The sequence below is a fragment of the Jatropha curcas genome, chromosome 9 (assembly GCF_041381405.1).
Source record: "Jatropha curcas cultivar XTBG-Jc1 chromosome 9, XTBG_Jcur_1.0, whole genome shotgun sequence".
NCBI lineage: Eukaryota > Viridiplantae > Streptophyta > Magnoliopsida > Malpighiales > Euphorbiaceae > Jatropha > Jatropha curcas.
In genome coordinates, this window is record NC_143159.1 from 24,991,086 (window position 1) to 25,012,032 (window position 20,947).

The 20,947-nt window shown below is 34.8% G+C and overlaps 2 protein-coding genes across 2 annotated transcripts; one reads left to right on the plus strand and one right to left on the minus strand.

Annotated features, from left to right (window-relative positions):
• Window positions 1–216: 216 nt before the first annotated feature.
• On the minus strand, window positions 217–20,298 carry LOC105637836 (SCY1-like protein 2 B). The gene is made up of 14 exons (XM_012221470.3): window positions 19,541–20,298; window positions 16,191–16,295; window positions 15,183–15,293; window positions 14,028–14,210; window positions 13,563–13,689; window positions 5,897–5,958; window positions 5,652–5,738; window positions 4,766–4,852; window positions 4,066–4,179; window positions 3,097–3,225; window positions 2,635–2,697; window positions 2,246–2,407; window positions 2,019–2,137; window positions 217–1,681 (listed from the first exon to the last, which is right to left on the minus strand). Exons 1-14 carry the CDS (start codon window positions 20,033–20,035, stop codon window positions 736–738), a joined length of 2,790 nt encoding a protein of 929 aa, XP_012076860.1. The 5' UTR covers window positions 20,036–20,298; the 3' UTR covers window positions 217–735.
• Window positions 6,283–8,661, plus strand: LOC149493899 (uncharacterized). The gene is made up of 4 exons (XM_089725902.1): window positions 6,283–6,399; window positions 7,004–7,081; window positions 7,176–8,067; window positions 8,358–8,661. Exons 1-4 carry the CDS (start codon window positions 6,283–6,285, stop codon window positions 8,393–8,395), a joined length of 1,125 nt encoding a protein of 374 aa, XP_089582028.1. The 3' UTR covers window positions 8,396–8,661.
• Window positions 20,299–20,947: the final 649 nt, after the last annotated feature.

Here is a 20,947-nt window from a genome sequence, read left to right on the forward strand (position 1 = left end):
ATAGTAACAACACGAAAAACAAACAAGGGCTAAAAATTTTCTTGCAAATAGAAAAAATGTAAGACTCGTTGAATCTTGTCGTCAAAAGCTAAAGCATAGTTCATCTAAAGGATGGATCGACATTTACAAACTATATATATATATATATATATATATATATATATATATATATATATATAAATTCCCTAAAACCCCACAGATAATTTGATCACACAGTAAACCCACAAAAAAAATTTGATCGCTGTTATTGTTATCATACAAGATAGAGCGGGGAGTTAGAAGGCTTACCCCTATTATCTAAATACAGACCAAACACTTGATTTTCTTTTTATTACTTTTAATCCAGTTGCTGGAACTGGACTTGGTGTTGAATAATAAACTTTCCAGCCAAAACTATTTCCGAACATCAAAATGTTTAACCCATCCAACTGAACAGCATTAGATTTGCCTTTTTATATATATATATATAAAAAGGATATAGAATACAAATAAAATAGAAAGAAAAGAAAAAACCTGGTTGAGGATCAGTCAGAATAGGCTAAAAACAATTCACAACAATCAATCACTTGACGCATCATCCCAGACCCTATGGTTGCTGCTGTTCTGTACCCCTGATGAATTTGTATATTTCCATCCATTAACATAACCAAAATGCTTCACTGCATGGAATTTCTACTTTGAAAGTTCACATCCTCAATATCTCCTTTTTCATATGAAAAAAGGGAAACCAACTCATTATAGCAAGTCCAAAAGAGGCGGCTGCCCTGCCGCTGGTTTGGCATTGCTAGACCTCGAAGTAGAAGTAGCACCTCTTCCTCTTCCTCTTCCTCTACCAACAGCAGTTGATGGAGGTGGAGCCAATTTAGGTGCAGGCTGGTCATTTTTGCTGGAACTAAATATTGATTCAAGATCTGTTGATTTCTTTTCGTTATAAGAACCCAAAGTAGACATACCTTGATTCTGCTTTAAGAAACCAAGAGAATTCTGAGGATTAACGCCACTGCTCAAACTACCTGTATTCATTGTAGAAGTCCCTTGGTTTGGTTTCATTGGCTCAAATGAATTTTGGCCATTGAAGGCCCAGCTGTTATTTCCATTGCTCTGCAAGTTCATATTGTTGAGAGTGTTCATGTTCAAACTTGTAGTGTAATTGTTTGTCAATGATCCCATAGAGCCATTTTTGGAAATTCCTGATGGACTAGAAGCATTGCTTGGTCGTGGAGGCCAATCAGCAAAAGGATCTAGATCATCAAAACTTGAAGAGGATGATGTTCCTGTGTTCATTTGCTTCTCAATATTGCTTGACTGAGGTGTAACACCTGAAGATGATGCTCTAGGAGGCCATTCTATGTCAACCGGAGGGCATGATTCAGCTGTTTGTTGACCAGATACAGCAGAAATCAAGGAAGATTCTGATCTTAAAGAAGGCACTTGAATTGGCTGACTGTTCAGAACAGGAGTAGACAGTGGCTTGCCTGTTGAAGGCTGCTTTGTAGTTGTAGGTTCTTTTGGTACCGGACCCCAATCCTCATCCCATGAATGGCTGCTCTTTGGTGCAGGAGCAACACTTCCGGTTGTTTTGCTCGAGGCTTGAGACTGAACCCCATTAGAAAAGGGTATTGGCTTTACCTCTGGAACTCCAGAATCAGTTACTATTACTCCTCTTTTTTCTTCTATCATCCTATAACAAAGCCCAAAAATTTTAAGAAAATAAAAAGACAGAGAGGCAACTCACTAGTATATCCATGCACCAAACACACAAGGAATTAAAAGTCTCACTAGCATTAACTCCTTATCTAGTATAAATGAATTTGAAGTATCAAATTCATTTATAAATGATACAGTTTGGTTGATATGTCGTTTTCCATCAAATTGAATTTCTTGGGAGTGAAGTAAACATTTTCTTTCTTGCCAAACATAGAGTAGATCAAAGAGCATATATTTAACTAGCATGTGGATACAGATGGATAGAAAAGGAAGCTGTGGAGATGTATGATGCGACAAAAATATTGTACTACCTGAGGATATCCTTAACAAACAGCATATATTTGGCAAACTGTTGAACGTTTAATTGTTGGGCAGTAAGAAGAGGTGTAAGTAATGGAAGGACATGTTCTGCCACAAATGCAACTCCATACTGACAAGAATAAAGCAAAGCATAATGACCATGAGATTCTTCTATATACCAAAACTGAAGGAAAACAATGAAGCAGTAACACTGCATCTGTCAGTAGAATCTGTTTACCTGCTTGAGAATTGAATTTGCAACACCGAGGGTACACATAAGGGTGGGAGCAGAGCGGTCAACGGCTGTACAACGTTGAATTGTTTGCAAGATTTCCAGAACAGAATGTTTATCAAGCGTGTGAACAAGATCCCCAAGGCATAACAGAGCATTGACTCTTACCTGACAATAGAAACAAATCATTCAACATCTAATTAACCTCTGCACTTCACTGGAAAAGCATGGGTGCATTGTAAATCTCTCATCCGAAAAGTAGTTCACCAGAAAACCTTTTGCGCATAGGTATTCATAAGGACAGTTTCCAACTTCAATAAAATCAATTACATTCATGGAAAGGACAAACCAGTAAAAATTGAATATGAAAATGGCAAATAAATAAGCATGTATACCGCAGCAACAGTTGTTTTAAGTGCTAAGCCATGAACACGAGGCAAAATTGATTGTTTTACCAGCTGCAAGAAAAAATAACAGAAAAGGAATAATAAGATATAAAGAAAAAAAACTTTGGCATATCATATCCCATCAACAAGAAGACAGTACAGATGTATCTGATAGGGCTGGTTTTTCTTTTTCTTTTTTTTTTTTTTTTCTAGTGGTCAGTGGCCAAACACACAACAATGCATGTCAAAGCAGCTGGAAAAGGAATATTATAAAAATAACCATGCAAATGCAAGGGTAAAATGCTAAGTAGTCTACCTCTCTTCAGCATACGTTTAATCAATTATTTATATATAAAAAGAAAATCCCAGTTCAGAATGCTTCATGAAAACGAATATACAGATATAAACGCATGAATGTACGATATTGACTATGTATACACATGCTCATAAATCCATACCAATGGCAGTCACCTGAACATCAAGTTGCTTAGCAAGAGAGGTAGATTTTTTCAGGACTTCTTCTTGAATGCGTGGATCAGTATCATCATAAGCTTGAACAAGCATAGGAAGGACATGGGACACTAAGTTCTCCTGGCTAGTCTACAATAATTACAAAGCAAAAAACATTAGCGTGGAGTATAATTCATTGTGGCAAACATTTTTATAAATGCTATCAAGGTAGAAAGGGGCAGAAGGCATGAGGAATATGGTACAAAAACAAATATGCAACCCCAACAGGTGATTTAGCCAAGATGCCACATATGGAATAGCAGAAAATAAATAAATAAATCAGTATATCCATCTCAAAATATTTTTTTTACAGCAAGTTCTTCCCCTATGGAGAGGAAACTAATGGAGCACATTTTCATTATTTGAAAGCACTAAAACAATTCGGCAAAATACCCTATAGAGCCCCCTAAAACCTTGTGGCTTCAGAAGAATAAGTAAAAAGGTATTGATGTCCTCCAAAATATAAAAATGGTCCTAGGAAAAAGAATTTTGAACCAGCATTTTTGCATCAAGCTGCTTTTAAGAGTCATGCCTACAATTATGAGTGTAAGCCCCAAATTTTTTACCATTATCACTCCTTAGTTTAAGAGATTTGGTGAAGAATATACAAATACAGCCAAGAAACAGGAAATTCAAAAATTAATTACTTGAAATTTGTTGACAGAAGAAGCTTTCCATTATTATTATTGTTATTAATTTTTCATTTTGATATTGGGAGAAAACATTTCCCATGCTATCTATTGTTCTTCATCCACAATTAGTATCCCAAATCCCCTTGCATTTTACAAGATTGAGGGTACAAAATGAAAAAACAAATGACTTAACGATTTTATTAATTACAAGGCCTATTAAGATATAACATTACTAACGAAGCCTAATCCCCATCAACAAATAGAAAAGAAAAAAGACCAGCATAGCCATTTTAATTACCTTGCTGATAATGAGTTCAGCACGCCTCACAAGCAGCAGCAGTGTCTCACCTGAAGCAGTACTCAAGGCAGGAATGAGAGCTGGAAGTGTCGACAGCTCGAAATCATTTTTATCCTACAATGTAATTGGAAACTTCATATTGTTTTTCCAACTAAGCAACAACCACTTTCATGACAACAGAAGTAAATATATAAATTTATAGAACAAACAGGAAATTATAGTAAAACTAAATTGAAGAAATGAAGAGATTGGTAGAGGAACATTTAGTATGTCCATGTTATTATTAAGCATATATGGATTACTATCACAGATCTCACAGGTAAGACTGTCAAAAGAGTAGATACAGCAATATCCAAGCTGTATATATTTGCCATGACAAATGATAGTTAGAAAGTTGTTATGACCCATTGCCAATAACTAGATTGAGATATAAGTCAAGAAGTAGCTGCAGTAACCTACAAAAAGATATGGGAAATAAAACAATGGAAGAAATGAGATATCTGCTTGAGAGACATCATTAAGCCCATTCAACAAATATGACACTTATATCAATGCTGGTATGAAATGTTTAACCACACCATTTAATACAACTAGTCAGCCACCGAGAAAAACTAAATTCTGTAGGAAATAAATAGGAAGAACAAAACAACATCAATAAGCCAACCATTGACCTGAATAACAATGATGAGAGAAACAGTACCTGAGACTCTGCTATAGTGAGAACCATGGGAAGAATCAGTGGTTGCATAACCATATTCCTAAGTTCTGCACACAATGGTGGAAGCACCTGCAAGAAAATCTTGTTTACTGACATTGTTTTTTCAATTACGATGAGAAAAGGAAAAAGATGAATAAATGTTTCCCGTTATGCTAAATGAAAGAACAGCAATAAGAACTGTCAATGGGAAAGCCAATCTGTTGCCTGACTTTAGCATTGCACAACCAAATGTGCATCTATGTCTATGTATTTTAAGCACACAAGGGTAATGCTAAACATGAATGGTAAATGGTGATGACTAAAAATGCTAAGGCTATGTTTGGGAAATGGGGGAAATGAGAGGAAAATTTTAAAGGATTTCATTTTTACCTTTTCTGAGAGGAGAGAAGACAAGGGGAAATGAAAATGGATATAACAAAATAAAGAAAAAATCTAAATGGAGACCATAACAAAATACTCCAAATTTTTGGGAAGAAAATAGATAGAAAACATCTAAAATTATGAAACTACTACCAAAACAATCATTTAAAGTTTAAAAGCAAAGGGTAAAGTGTAAGTCTACTATTATAAAATAATTTTCCACACATTTTCATTCCTTTCATTTTTCTTCCAATCTAAAGAAGTGGAAATATACCTCTCATTTTTCTTTTCTTCTATCCTTTTTCCTCAATGAATTTATTCCCAAAGATAGTGTTAGTTATCCTTCACAAAAGTTTTCTTTTGTTAACAAAAATCAAGCTGGGTCTGCTAATGTCTATCAGTCAAAGATCTTTATAATGTAAAGGTATGCAAACGGACGAGAAAACATTGAATGATACATCAGATCAACAGAAAAAAAAAAAGGAAAAAAAAAAAAAAACAAACAAACCTTATACCGCAACACACGAGAGTCAAAATCTTTCCACATATCTGATAATGCTTTTAAGAACTCAGACTTCTGCATGTTATCTCGTTCCTGCAAGAAAACAAATATGACATTAAATATCATTTCCACCACACCTTTTACTTCATTTTCATTCTTTTTCTTTTTCCTGTGAAATTTCTCCTAAAGCGGAGATATCATGTGATTAATCCCAAAGTATGAGCCAGTCAAGATATAATTCAATAGCATACAAGCATGTGGTCCAGGAATCGAAGAGCACGCAACCTAGTGTCATTCCGGAAAAATGGAGATCCTGCAAATAGAACATATGGATTATGACAACAATACAAATATCAAGAAGAAATAACTTAAGCAAAGAAGCCTACTGTATCTGTCATGTCACAGGCATCAATTATGTAAATAAAGTTACATCCCTTCCCCAACGTTACCAACTCTGATGCAAGAAGTTATTTAAATTTCTGATGCAAGAAATATAAAACATCAGAACATAGCATTATATAATACAAAAACAGAGGAACTGGTGGCCCCAGGCTTCATCAATGCTATTAACTAAATGTACAACAGGATACAGGTACTTGAGCAACCAAAGAGTAGTTCACATCATATGACAAACTCCATGGGGCAGTTTGTCCTATTCAGATATTCAGGACCAAGAAGTTCTGGATTCTATGCCCTGAAAGGAGGACGGCTGGAATGCCAAAATACGTCTATTATTGAATTCACCCAACCGGATGTTAGTATAATGTTAGTTTACTATTGTAATTAATTGACTATACTGTTGTAAGATAGCTGTAAATAACCATCAATTAGGAGATAAATTAGGCATCAATTAGGGAGCTAATTCAGGCTGTAAATGTCAACCATATTAGGAGACAATGGGCATCAATTAGGAGAGATATTAGGCATCAATTAGAGAGCCAATTAAGGCTGTAATTGCCAGCCATAATTAGAAGACAATGGGCATCAATTAGGGCTGTAATTTAGGAATTTATTCCCAAATTTGTGGATACTTCAGTCTATTTAAACCCAATCAGCTTGTGGGAATTGACAAGCAAATTTTCTATCAAAATTCCATTGAAATACAGCAAGTTTGTCATGGTATCAGAGCCTAATTAGGCAATTTTAGAGCTGTTCTTTTATGAGTTTCAGCTTTGTTTTTTGAAGAACAAAGTGCAGATTCTGCTGTCTTTAATTCTGCAGTTTCTGTTTCTGCTTTCTTCGTTTAGTTCATATCTTTGATGAACTCTCGGTCATAGAAATTCTGAATTTCTATTTGGAGGTTCTCTTCATTTGGAAGAGATTCTGGTGGACATTTTTCTGCAACTTTCTGGCTGTAGGATTTTCATCTTGGTGGGTTTGTTACTTCTTCTAGTAGACCTGCTCCTGGTTGTGTTATTCCTAATTTTGCATTTCTGGTCTCCTTGTGCTATTTGAGATGGCCACATCAAACACAGTTGAGAGTTTTCATGTTCGTTTCACCAGAAAAATTACTCTTCATGGGAATTTCAGTTCCAGCTCTTTGTTACAGGAAAAGAACTGTTGGGCCATATAGATGGAAGTGATCCAGCTCCTAAAGATGCTAAGGAGTTGCTTCATTGGAAAGTTAGAGATGCAAGAGTAATGACATGGATTCTGGGGTCAGTTGACCCTCTTATTGCTTCTAATCTGAGGTCTTCTAAAACTGCAAAAGCCATGTGGGATTACTTGAAAAAAGTCTATGATCAAGACAATGCTGCAAGACGTTTTCAATTGGAGAGCGATATTGCTAATTATTCCCAAGGAAATCTCTCCATTCAGGAATATTATTCTGGTTTTCAGAATTTATGGGCTGAGTTTACTGACACTATTTATGCTAAAGTGCCTGCAGAATCACTCCCTGTACTTCAAGAAATTCATGAGCAAAGCAAAAGAGATCAATTCTTAATGAAGTTGAGGTCTGAATTTGAGACACTTCGCTCAAATTTAATGAGTCGTGTTCCTTCACCTTCTTTAGATATTTGTTTTGGCGAATTACTTCGCGAAGAACAACGTTTTCTCATTCAGAACTCTCTCCAACAAGAAAATACTGTCAAGGTTGCTTTTGCTGCCCAAGGAAGAGGAAAGGGTCGGGATATGAGTAGAATTCAATGTTATAACTGCAAAAATTATGGCCATATTGCTGCCAATTGTGGAAAGAAGTTCTGTAATTATTGCAAACAGTCAGGACATGTCATAAAGGAGTGTCCGACACGGCCTCAAAATCGAAAATCGAATGCTGCCCCAATTGCACCAAATAATCTCACTCATTTTGCTGCTCCAACAGTTTCTACAACTCCCTCTTCAGCTGCTGAACCTGTGATTCTTACTCCAGAAATGGTGCAACAAATGATTATTTCAGCCTTCTCCGCCTTAGGACTACAAGGTAACGATACCTCCTCCTCCTCCTCTCAACTTTGGCTTGTTGATTCTGCTGCCTCAAATCATATGACAAACACATCTAACATGCTTACGAATGTTCGCAAATATCATGGTTCAACTGAAATTCAGATTGCAAATGGTAGTACAATACCTATTACTGAGATTGGAGATCTTAGACAATGTTTCAACAATGTTTTTATATCTCCAAAGCTCTCAACTAAGCTTCTTTCGGTTGGTCAGTTAGTAGATAACAATTATGATGTGCATTTCTCTCGTAATGGTTGTCTTGTGCAGGATCAGGCATCGGGGACAGTAATCGCGAAGGGGCCTAAAGTTGGGAGACTATTTCCATTACTATTTTCCGTTCCTCGTATCTCTTCATTTTGTACTACAGTTATTAGTAAAAGTGAACTATGGCATAGACGTTTAGGTCATCCTAATCCTGTTATTTTGTCTCATTTATCAAATTCTGGTTTATTGGGCAATAAAGAATTCCTTGCTAAGGTTCCTTTTGATTGTTCCACATGTAGACTCGGTAAAAGCAAAACTCTTCCTTTTCCTTCTAATGGTAGTCGTGCTGTCCAATGTTTTGATATAATTCATAGTGATGTCTGGGGCATTACGCCCGTTGTTTCTCATGCTCAATACAAGTACTTTGTGACATTTATTGATGATTACAGTAGATATACATGGGTATACTTCCTTCATTCTAAATCTGATGTATATTCTGTTTTCAAGACCTTTTTAGCCTATGCTGAGACTCAGTTTTCTACTTGTATTAAAGTATTACGATCTGATTCTGGAGGAGAATATATGTCTCATGAATTTCAGAATTTTCTTCGTGAGAAAGGAATTGTCTCACAACGTTCATGTCCTTATACACCACAACAAAATGGAGTTGCTGAGCGTAAAAATCGTCATCTTTTGGATGTAACTCGAACTTTGTTAATTGGATCTTCAGTTCCATCTAAGTTTTGGGTTGAAGCCTTATCTACTGCAACTTATCTAATTAATAGAATGCCTTCTCAGGTATTAAGTCTTGACTCCCCATATTTTCGTTTGTATCATCAATATCCTAATTATCATGATTTACACACATTTGGTTGTGTTTGTTTTGTTCATCTACCTTCTCATGAACGTCATAAACTTTCAGCTCAATCTGTTAAATGTGCATTTATGGGTTATAATTCTTCTCAAAAGGGTTTTGTTTGCTATGATTCCACTTCTAACAAATTTCGTGTTTCTCGAAATGTTATTTTCTTTGAGCATCAATATTTCTTTCCTAATCTTGCTAAGTCTTCTTCTACTTCTCCCATTCTTCCAATTTTTGAGGATTTACCAATTGTTCCTAATCGGTTTAAGCCTGGATTTGTGTATGGAAGACGTCAACCGACTATGCCTCTTCCTGAGACTGATCCCTCATCTGTGTCTGATTCTCCTGAATCTACTCTGCGTCGCTCTACCAGAGTATCCCGACCTCCAAGACGGTATGGTTTTTCTGATAATCCTGCTGGATATTCTGCCACTTTATCTGATATTTCTATTCCATCTTGTTACTCACAAGCCTCCAAGAATGAATGTTGGCAAAAAGCCATGCAGGACGAACTTCAAGCTCTTCACGACAATCATACATGGGAAATTCTTCCTTGCCCTCCACATGTTAAGCCCATTGGATGTAAATGGGTTTATTCAGTCAAGCTTCGTTCTGATGGAACCTTGGATCGATATAAAGCTCGATTGGTTGCCCTTGGCAATAAGCAAAAGTACGGAGTGGACTATGAGGAGACCTTTGCTCCAGTTGCAAAGATGACTACCGTCCGTACTATTATTGCAGTTGCTGCTTCTCAGGGTTGGCCTCTTCATCAAATGGATGTCAAAAATGCTTTTCTTCATGGTGATCTTAAAGAAGATATTTATATGACACTTCCATTGGGTTTGCCTTCCTCATCTTCAACACATGTGTGTAAGTTAAAAAGGTCTCTGTATGGACTAAAACAAGCTCCACGTGCCTGGTTTGACAAGTTTCAGTCTACCTTACTTCAGTTTTCATTTGTGCAAAGTAAATATGACTCCTCTTTGTTTCTTCACAAGAGTTCTGCTGGTTTTGTTCTCCTCCTTGTTAATGTAGATGACATTATTATCACTGGCACTAACACATCAACGATCCTCACTCTTCAACAATCTCTTCAAACTTCTTTTAATATGAAGGATCTTGGTCCACTTACATATTTCTTAGGGCTGGAAGTTCACTATGATTATTCTGGAATATTTTTGCATCAACACAAATATACTACAGATTTGATTACTTTAGCAGGCCTTCAAGATTCATCCCCAGTTGATACTCCTTTGGAATTAAACGTCAAGTATCATAGTCAACACGGAGATCTTCTTCCTGATCCATCTCTTTATCGGCAATTAGTTGGCAGTTTGAATTATCTGACTATTACACGGCCCGATATTTCTTTTGCAGTTCAGCAAGTCAGTCAATTCATGAGTACTCCGCGTCACTTACATCTGGTAGCAGTTCGTCGAATCATTCGCTATCTTCTTGGCACATCTTCTCGGGGTTTATTCTTTCCTACTGGCTCTCTCGTACGCCTTGTTGCTTACAGTGATGCTGATTGGGCCGGTTGTCCAGACACTCGTCGCTCTATAACTGGTTGGTGTATGTTTCTTGGCGATTCTTTGATATCTTGGAAAAGTAAGAAACAAGACCGTGTTTCAAAATCTTCTACTGAGTCTGAATATCGGGCTATGTCCGCTGCTTGCTCAGAGATTGTTTGGTTACGTGGGTTACTTGCTGAAATTGGATTTCCTCAGCCTCATTCTACTCCTCTGCATGCTGACAACACTAGTGCCATACAAATTGCTACAAATCCAGTTTTTCATGAACGTACCAAACATATCGAAGTCGACTGTCATTCTATTCGAGAGGCAGTAGATACGGGTGTCATTTCTCTTCCACATGTCTCCACTGCTCTTCAAATTGCTGATGTATTCACTAAATCTATGACAAGACAGCGTCATCAATTTCTCGTTGGCAAATTGATGCTTCTTGATCGCCCAGCATCAATTTGAGGGGGGATGTTAGTATAATGTTAGTATACTATTGTAATTAATTGACTATACTGTTGTAAGATAGCTGTAAATAACCATCAATTAGGAGATAAATTAGGCATCAATTAGGGAGCTAATTCAGGCTGTAAATGTCAACCATATTAGGAGACAATGGGCATCAATTAGGAGAGATATTAGGCATCAATTAGAGAGCCAATTAAGGCTGTAATTGCCAGCCATAATTAGAAGACAATGGGCATCAATTAGGGCTGTAATTTAGGAATTTATTCCCAAATTTGTGGATACTTCAGTCTATTTAAACCCAATCAGCTTGTGGGAATTGACAAGCAAATTTTCTATCAAAATTCCATTGAAATACAGCAAGTTTGTCACCGGAGAGTACCCATTCTTATCTAGAATCTCTAATCTATCTAAATCGCAAGGGAGAACATTTGAATATACCAAAAAAGTACATGGTTAATACTTTCTTATTTCCCAAAAAAAAAAAAAAACAAAGGACTAATGCTTTTTATATATATTATATAACAAACTAATCCAACTTTCATCTCATTACCTACAAAAACTAACCTATTCATGCTTTACACTTTTTTTTCTAACTATGTATGTTAACTAAATATGAATGTATTATATTCTACTTTTAAGTGCCTCAGCTTGTTTTTAAGTTTACAATGGTGGGGCGGTTCATGTTTGGTTTTTAGCAGGGTTCAAGTTTATTCAACTTGAAAGGATTAATGTCTCAGAATGGTATCTTAAGGAATAGTAGGTATCAAACGAGAGACCCTGCCCCTGGAGCTTCGCTCAAGTGAGGTGGTGTTCTCAATGGATATTCCATTGTGTAAAATCCTTTTTTTATTTTTTTTTTTATTTTTTTTTTATTTTTGGGATTGAACTAGAACAATCAACCACATGGTCTTGGAATCCTTTTTTAATTTGAACTTAATCAGATCAGTCAACCCCAATAATGGTATTCAATTAACTAACTTTTCATCATTGTCTATATTAAGTTAGTATATTGATGCCAGGTACAACTTTGACTGCGCTTTTTTTTTTTTTTTTTTTTTTTTTTTAAATCTTTGTAACGGTACATTGATAATTGTTTTAGTTATGTTTAATATTCATGAGCATTGTTTTTGTCCTTAATACTGAATAATAAATTTTCCATGAATTTGACTCTTCCTCTGCCATGCATCTATCTTATTTCTTGCATCAAGATTTTCTTTTTTTTTTTTTTTTAACTTTTCTTATTCATTTACCTAGCCTGATGAATGACAATTTTGCATGAATTTAACTTGCTACACTGAGTATTCTAGATGTGCTGTCAATTGTTTCCATATGTTTTAAATTTTATTTTTAATGCAAACCTACTTATTTATTGTATATTATACTTTACAATATGGTAAAATGTATACTAGTCTAGATGTTTTTATTCCCCTACAATTAAAAATAACACTAACTATTCCTCAAAAAAAAAGAGAGAAAAAAAAAAAAAACACACACACACACACCATAACTAATATACCATAGAAAATTTAATTGCTAACCTACAAATAACCTTACTGATAAAATACTACATATAGCATGCTATATTGATTTTTATTTTTCATTTTTTTTAAGGAAATCCAAAATGAGTTAACTCAGAAAGGATATCATGTAAACATTCAATTTGAAAAATAAAAAATAAATATATGGAAACTCATGGACACTAGGACACAAAGCAACACCAGAAATTCAAGGAAGACTGCCAACTACATAATTTATACCCATATTAAGGCTGGATCTACTTGCAGACACACAAATATATAATCTATTAAGTTTCAATCGTGTTGATTTGTTTAAGCATAAATTATCATAATTTAACATACGATGACATATTCAAGTGCTAGAAAACTATTCTATTTAAAATACTAATAAGTAGACATATTGGTTCAGAAAAGTTAACACCTAAGACAATTTGTTTACCAACAATAACAAACCGGGAATGGCAATAGGTGTTTATCATTATGATTCTTGACTTCCAATAGTTAACCTGCATGTGGTGATGAAAACTAAGGCAATAAAGGTTTCTTTACAGGTTTCTGATTTATCCATTCCCTGATTTGTCACTCTCAATACTTTCCCTTTGGTTTACCAAACTCAAATAATAGAATGGAAGTTTGAATCTCATTTTTGTTATCATGTTCAGAGTAACCAACATGCATGTTATTACTTTTTATATGGGCCTAATTCAAATAATGTATGAGATCCTTTTCCAATTCTCATTTTGTAAACAGAACTTTTCTATTTTACATTAAACCTCACCAGAAGCCAGACATCATTATTTGAAAACAAAGTGACCAAAAGGAATATGCATATAGATGGAATGAAAAATAAATAGATAGATCTGTTCGCTCACATGAAATGGTAAAGAGGATCATGTTTTACCTGTAAAATCCATTGCTGTTGGCCTGAAAGATTCATTTGCAGAGATCATCCTCTGTAGGTCAGGAATTAATTCTTGAGGAATAGACGAAAAAGTTTCACTGGATAAGTAAGTCAAGGTATTCATGTACTGCACAGAGGAAAACAAGCATTATCGATAGAATCAAAAGAGAATAATAGAGAATTGTGACAACGTAAAGAAATAAATGAAGTTAAAAAAATGGGATAAAATAATTCATTTTGATCTTCCAACAAGAAATTCTGACCAAATGCACTTAATTATAAAATTTATCAATTCTGACACTTCATTGATAACAGCATAAGGTTGAAATACCGAAATAATAAACCAGACAAAGTTCAAACACTAAATATATAATTATCCATAAAGAAAATCTTTTTTCAAATAAGCACATATAAAATTTATAATTAATCTTCATGTGGGAGAAAAGGCTAAGAATTAAAAGATACCATTTTGACATTGTTGTGGCAGTCAAACAAAGGCTTGTGAGCAATCAAGTGGTAGGCAAGACATCCAAAACTGAAAATATCAGAAGAGCATCCAACTGAAGGTGATTTGCTACGAACAAGTTCAGGTGCAGTATAATTCAGAGATGGCTGAAGAGGCAGCATAGAATCCTCGACATCATATTCCTGAATGATCAAAACAGAAGCCAGAAATAATAGGTAAATGCAGTTAAGAAAATAAATACTTAAACCATCTATGCAATGAAAGCTAATGGATGAGACTTCATGAAAAGTAAGAAAATAATAGATCACATTCAAACACAACAGGCACCTAAGTTCATGAAAGACTAGGACACAGCTTCACAACACTCGGGGAAACCCAGAAAATTACTTGAGAGATTCCAATATGTTATTAGAAGGAAGAAGGCAAGAGATTTTTTACAGACCTAAAATGTATACAAATTAAAGCTGAGAGAAGGTCAATTTAAGATGGCCTGACCATATGCAAATGCAACCTTTAAGGGTATAAGTCTTCATGAAATAACTTTCTATGGAAATTATTTTCTACAAGAAATTTTAAATTTGGGATTTGGTTGTAACATGAAAATTAATTAATTGGAAAGTTTAAAGCATTTGGTGTAAAATGGAAAATTTGACTTTTCTTCAATAAAGAAGACCACAGGCAGATTGGAGTTACAAAGACTCCTCATTTTTCTTTATAGTTGAATATAGGATTAAATAGCACAAAAAGAAAAAGGCAAATTCTAGTGATCTCTGGCAATTGGTGATAGCCAATGCCCAATGGTGAGCAGATATCATTGGCCCTTGGCAATGGTCATGGGGTCACTTTTCATATCCACAGTAGGTTCTTTCCTTTCTTATGTATTTGTTAAAATTTAGAAAATGACTCCCTAGTTTGAAAATAAAGGGTGTTTTCTTACAAATGACTTATTTTTCCCTTGGCTGGGGACAAAATTTTGAGTTAGATAGCTGATTTTCCAAAACACCAGAAAAAAATGAGAAAAAAAAATTCCCACAAAAAAAAAAGAGCCTGACAGAATAAAGCAAAAATGTATTGGGAAAGTGTAGAATTGGAGATTAAGGACAAGGGTGAGGCAACAAAATCAAGAACATAAACTAATGCAAAATGCAACTCACAGCATAATGAAAGGCTTGAGAACTAGGCAAGTCGCCTGAAGCCTGATCTGTTGAGATTGCAAAACCAAATCCACCAAGCTTCCATGCCCCACTTGAAGTGATTAGGACATTCTGCAAATTATAAGATTAGGATTAGTTATGTAAATGTATAACATTACCATACATGATGTTCATAAAATTCAATCCACATTTAAAATAACAACATATATAATGTAGAAAGATAAAGGAATTGTAGGAATAATCTAATTTCAAAAAAGGGAAAAAAGGAAACAAAGATAAGATATTCTGTTTGTCCTGAAAAGTACAATCATCAAAATTCTTTACCATGTAGCCTTTCAAGCAAACAGTTTAACTTTTGAAGGTGCGCAAATAGTTTAATTTATATGCGAAGTTGTAGCTTTTGATATGGTGATATTTTGTGAAACGTTATTAAATATTGAGAAAACTTGCATCTTTTTCCACTTCTGATGCAATGGCTAAATTATTTCTTTCTAATTATCATTACTAATTCTATTTAAGTTCTTGTAATTGTATTTTGAAATTAAGTTCTTGTATTTAATTTTTAGTAGTTTAGGTTTCAGTTTTCTTCTGTTTATGCATCTATATTGACTTCAGGATTCTTATTCTAGTGATGTTGTCCAAGTAAAAAACTAGGATTTCTACTCTCATAAATAGGATTTCAATGCACTTTATTGAGGAACATGGTCAATTAATTCTGCTCTTTTTATTCTCATGAAACTCTAGAATAATCTTTTTCTTGTGGAATCAAAGATGTTTAAGATATATGTGTGATCTAGCTTTGTTTCCATGTTTTCTCCATCAATCACATAGCATATTTCGCCATTTCCAATTTTAAAACACCTTGCACCTTTCACATATGTGCACCACTTTAGCCTTAGTGCAACTATGAATAACTATGCTTCCACATATTGTATCCTAAAGATGTGTTTTTTTTTTTTTTTTGGGGGGGGGGGGGGGGGGGGAACAAAAAAAAAGTGGAGCACATACCTCAGGTGATATAGACCGGTGAATGAGACGTGCATTGTTATGGAGAAAATCCAAGGTTTCTGCAATTTGGAGTAAACCATGTTTCACTTCCAATAAACCCATTTCCTGTACAAATAGATAGTATTTAAGCACTTTCCATAGAAGAAGAGTTACGAAATCTTTGATAAAATAAATGCCACTGGTCTATGAACATTGAGATTGTAGTTTAGTGTCAAAGGCAATAATTTAATTCCAAAAGATAATAAAGATAGTTTACTATGTAACCAGAATACCATACTTGGGTAAAAAATAACAGGAACATCTGAATTCCTATACAATATAGAGATAACCCTGCAATCCTAGGCCTTGATTGTCCAAAAGAGACTAGAAACACAGTCACAACAGTCAATGATTGTCAGAACGACTATGCTATTTGAAACCTTGTACAGAGATTTAGACAGAGTGCCAAGAACTTATTGGACATGCTACAGGGTGCTCAAAGATGAACCGGTTGAAAATATTCATGCCACAACAAAGAAAGCAAGCATGGAGAATGAACTTGTTATTGAACAGTCACTGGCCATATAGCCAATGAAAAGGCAACTCTCGAGCACAGTCCCAATGCAAAAGATGTACTTTTGCTGATTAATGCTAAAATATGATGCCATGGGACAATGAAGAAAGAAGGCATCATGGAGAATGATTATCCAACAAAGGAATAATTATTGCATGATAAAATGCTATTTTATCTTGGAGTTTACAGCAATATGACAATTCTATCATTTAGATTATAAAGATGACTGCGTATAAAAAAAATAGCTAGTTTAATGTTTCCTAGAAAGAAAAAGTTATCAGCAACTATGATACAAGAGACGAGGGGATATGACAATGATGTTACCTATAGGATCAAAAACATGATCGATAAACTGATAAAGTGTACGGGTGGCAATTTGAGGATTTATGTTGTGCTTTTGTTGTGTAAGGATGTAAGTATGAAACAATTTGAGTGAATACAAACATAACATAACAAACTTGTTGTCATAAACATGAAGACAACCCAGTAACTAAATGGGTAATGTAATGCAACACAACATGATAATGTTAGTGTCCTATTAGGTTCGTGTTGCTTCCAATATCGCCACCTCAACAAAAAGGGACAAGAGTTTTCTGCAGTTTCATGATGCTAGCTAAGTTGAAGAGAAAATTTTATTGGACAACAATTTGCATAGCTACCATCAGTATGGCAGCAAGTGTTGGAATGAAGAAACAACGCATGTACATAGCAGAAACAAGAATGTTTAATGGATGCATGAACCTACAAGAATTGATACAATAAAGAACAAATACATACTCTCTTCGTCCCATAATAATAGTCTAATTTGACTTTGGCAGGGAGATTAGGAAAAGACTTTCGAATGGAGTATTTTTGTTAGTTTATCAATTTTCACTTAAGAGGCACAAAAATTGATACGAGTTATTTGGAGGGTATTATTGACAAAATAACCTTTTGACTGGTTGACTTTAAACTAAAACTGGAAAGTGGATAATTAATTTGGAAAGTCCCAAATTGGTAATGTGGACTATATCATCTTGGGACAGATAAAGTATATAAGGGGAGAATGGAAGCGGCAGTTATTAAGAAAAATTTGAGAAAGGGACACTCAGATGATTTAAACATCTTATGTATAGACCGACAAATGCACTAATATAGAAGGCTCAACACATGCAGACCATGTCATAGAAATTGAGAAAGGAAAGGGCAGGCATGAAATGACTTAGAGGGAAGTAGTGAATAAGGATCTAAAGACCTCAAACATTCATGCAACTATTGCTCTAAGCCAGTTGGAAATGAGAAGATGAACCCATATATGCTGACCGACTAGCTTGAAAAAACAACTGTTATGAGAAAACACAACAATAAAATTTCTTCCACGCTCAAATAGTAATATGTGTCAGTTCAACGAGGAACATAGATCAAATTCTAAACGGGAAAAATGAGGTTGAAAGTCCATTCTCAGAATAATAGCAATAGTTTCAATCTTCATAAATTCTTCAATCACAAAACTCCCTTTCTAATTAACTAGCAATAGGATACACATTATGGCAGCACCAAGTAGACTGCAGCATGTAGCAAACAAAGAATCACAGTTATCTGCTCATCAAGTTATATGATTTCCTCAACAGATTATAACAAATTAAACTGCTAATCAGGATTCTTTTATAAATGACGAAATCATTTGAATTAGTTCCATAAACAGGGGCATTGCCACCTGTATACAAGAAATATGCAAAAGAAAGACCCATGAATATCTTAACTTGTATTTTATTTCATCAACAAAATCATAGCATTGAAACTATACAGTAAGTTCTCTCAATTTATACATAGTAGTCTTTACACAATGAAAATTTCTTTTTTTTTTTTCTCCAAATAATCCAAAACACCACATGTAAAAGCGTCCTCCAAAACTTTTTCCATCATCTCTCAAATTGCTTAGCTATGCCAAACATCTAGAATCCACAATGACAATGGTCTCCACGCAAGGAAAATGTCAAAGGCCACAAAGTAAAGGCAGTAAGATCACTACAAACACCATTGACTCTTTTCTACTCATAACATATCATTTTCAGTATGTGAAATGTATCTTTATCAAAGTTTCTACTATGTGATCTACAAAGAAACATAATGGCAGGATCCTCAGAATTTTCAAATGTCAACAAACTTTATACTGCTGCACCAAGAATCAGATTGTTTATCCCACTTATATCTTTGGAAAAAAAATGCATAAAAACAAAACTAATATAGCACAGAATTCACTGCTAGATTAGAAATCTCATTCCCATGCGATACACAAAGAACTTAGAAGCAGACAAGGAGGAATGGGACGTGGTTTACAGCTTACTGAACTGTCTAATATTAATATTAAGTACTGAAGTATTTGAAAATGAAGCAACAATATATCACGTCAAACTATAACTCTAGATGAGAAAATATAAGAAATTGATCTATTATTAAAAGTTTGAAAATAAAAATAGAAGAAATCCAAAGTCTCATGTAGGCTTTCCATATATAAATCCCAAAACAATATCTGAAATTCATGGGAGAACTAATAAAATGAAACAATTCAAAATAGTGATTCACTGGGTGCCCAGAGAAAGATATCTGGTCATTCACACCAAAGAAATATATGCAATAAGCAGCACATAAAAATTAGAACAACTGAAGTCACATTTACAGAGATCGAATTCAGCTTGGTCTCCAATATCAAAAGGGAAATTTAAAAATCAAGTAGTATTAACTAAATAAAACTTAAAATATTCAAATTCAAGTAGCCGCACCCCAAAATCCAAGCAAGCCATTGACTTGAACTTACCATTCCCTTCAGCTCTTTTGGCACCTTAGCTATATTCTCCACATTCCCAAGCGCATTGGCCACCGATGCAAAAAGCGGTTCCGTTACCATTGCAATAGCATTCTTATTCTCATCCATCGCCTGGACCACGTGGACCACTCCAGGATGCCTCAGCCTCACCAGCTTCGCTGCATCAGCCCTAATCACATCCAAAAACGCGTCCTCCGCCACCTTGGACAGTCCCGCGCGGACACGCGCCTCCGATAATTCTTTCTTGTCCAGCACCCAAACACAAACAGTGGGATACTGGTGTGCATGCGTGGACTCACGAACAGCCTTACCGGAGTATAATTTCCAAGCGAGTCCAGGCCCAGCGGAGCCGATCTGGTCAAGCAGTTGATAGTCCTGCAACGGTTTAGGACCTGTTACTTCCTGTACGGTGGTCTGTACGGTCTTCTCGATCACTGCTGCCGTTTTGGCAATTGCTTGGGTTAGGGTTCTCATGTTCAAAGACATTTTTGCTTCTTTTAGAATGCCACCAAATTATAAATCAATCAATATGTATATACAAGAGTGGAATTACATATAATATACATATGTGGGAGGTTTTTTGGGCGGAAAGAGGAAGAGGAGGTGGCGGCGATGATGGCGGTGTTGGTGGTGGAGGTAATTCAAGTCCACTAGATCAACAACGTTTGTTCATCTTTTCCTTTCTCTCCAGCTCTCTCTCCCTCTTTCTCTCTCTCCAGCTTTCTTTCCTCTGTAAAATTTTTTTTTATTTATTTTTAAGAATAATTATCCTTCTTATTATTTCTGTTTTGGTCGTTTTTTATATTTAATTTCAGAATTTATTTTTCGAGATAAAAGTATTAATCTCTGTTTTTGGTTTTTTTGGTAAACTTGAGTCTGTCACACGTGGGGCCCAGCTAGGTGGTGGGTCAGGTTGGGCAAGCCCCAGTGGACCTTGTAGAGAGTGGACACTTTGGAGCATCTCCTGTGCAAATGTTGATTGCTTTCATTTAATTGTCACATCCGAAAAATAAAAAAAAATTTTGAAAAACATTTTTCAATCTTAATATCTATTTAAGATGCCAATATGTCAAAAAAATTAATAAATATTGTCTAATACATCTTCTCTTTCTAGAGGGATTTTTAAACAATGTTAAAATTTATTACGCTTATATAATTATTTATAATTTTTAATATATCAAATTTTTCTTGTATATTAAGTTTATTACTTTTATTAGCCATTGACAATTTTAATTAATAATAAAGGAGTTAAAATTCTTTAATTTGAAATCAAAATAATAATAAAAAAATAATTTATACTTCAAATTTTAAATTTCAAAATGCATGAATAACGCATGAGTTATTTAAATAAATAAAACATATTAAGTTTATACAAAATAGAAAACAAATAAAAAAGGA

Coding starts and splice junctions, on each gene's coding strand:
- LOC105637836 (XM_012221470.3), bottom strand. CDS start 20,035: ATGTCTTTGAACATGAGAACCCTAACCCAAGCAATTGCCAAAACGGCA. Junction 16,296..19,540: donor CAAAAGAGCTGAAGGGAATG/GTAAGTTCAAGT, acceptor CTATTTGTACAG/GAAATGGGTTTATTGGAAGT. Junction 13,690..14,027: donor GCCACAACAATGTCAAAATG/GTATCTTTTAAT, acceptor TCCTCTGTGCAG/TACATGAATACCTTGACTTA.
- LOC149493899 (XM_089725902.1), top strand. CDS start 6,283: ATGGGGCAGTTTGTCCTATTCAGATATTCAGGACCAAGAAGTTCTGGA. Junction 7,082..7,175: donor TTCCTAATTTTGCATTTCTG/GTCTCCTTGTGC, acceptor TGGGAATTTCAG/TTCCAGCTCTTTGTTACAGG. Junction 8,068..8,357: donor CTCCGCCTTAGGACTACAAG/GTAACGATACCT, acceptor TGTCTTGTGCAG/GATCAGGCATCGGGGACAGT.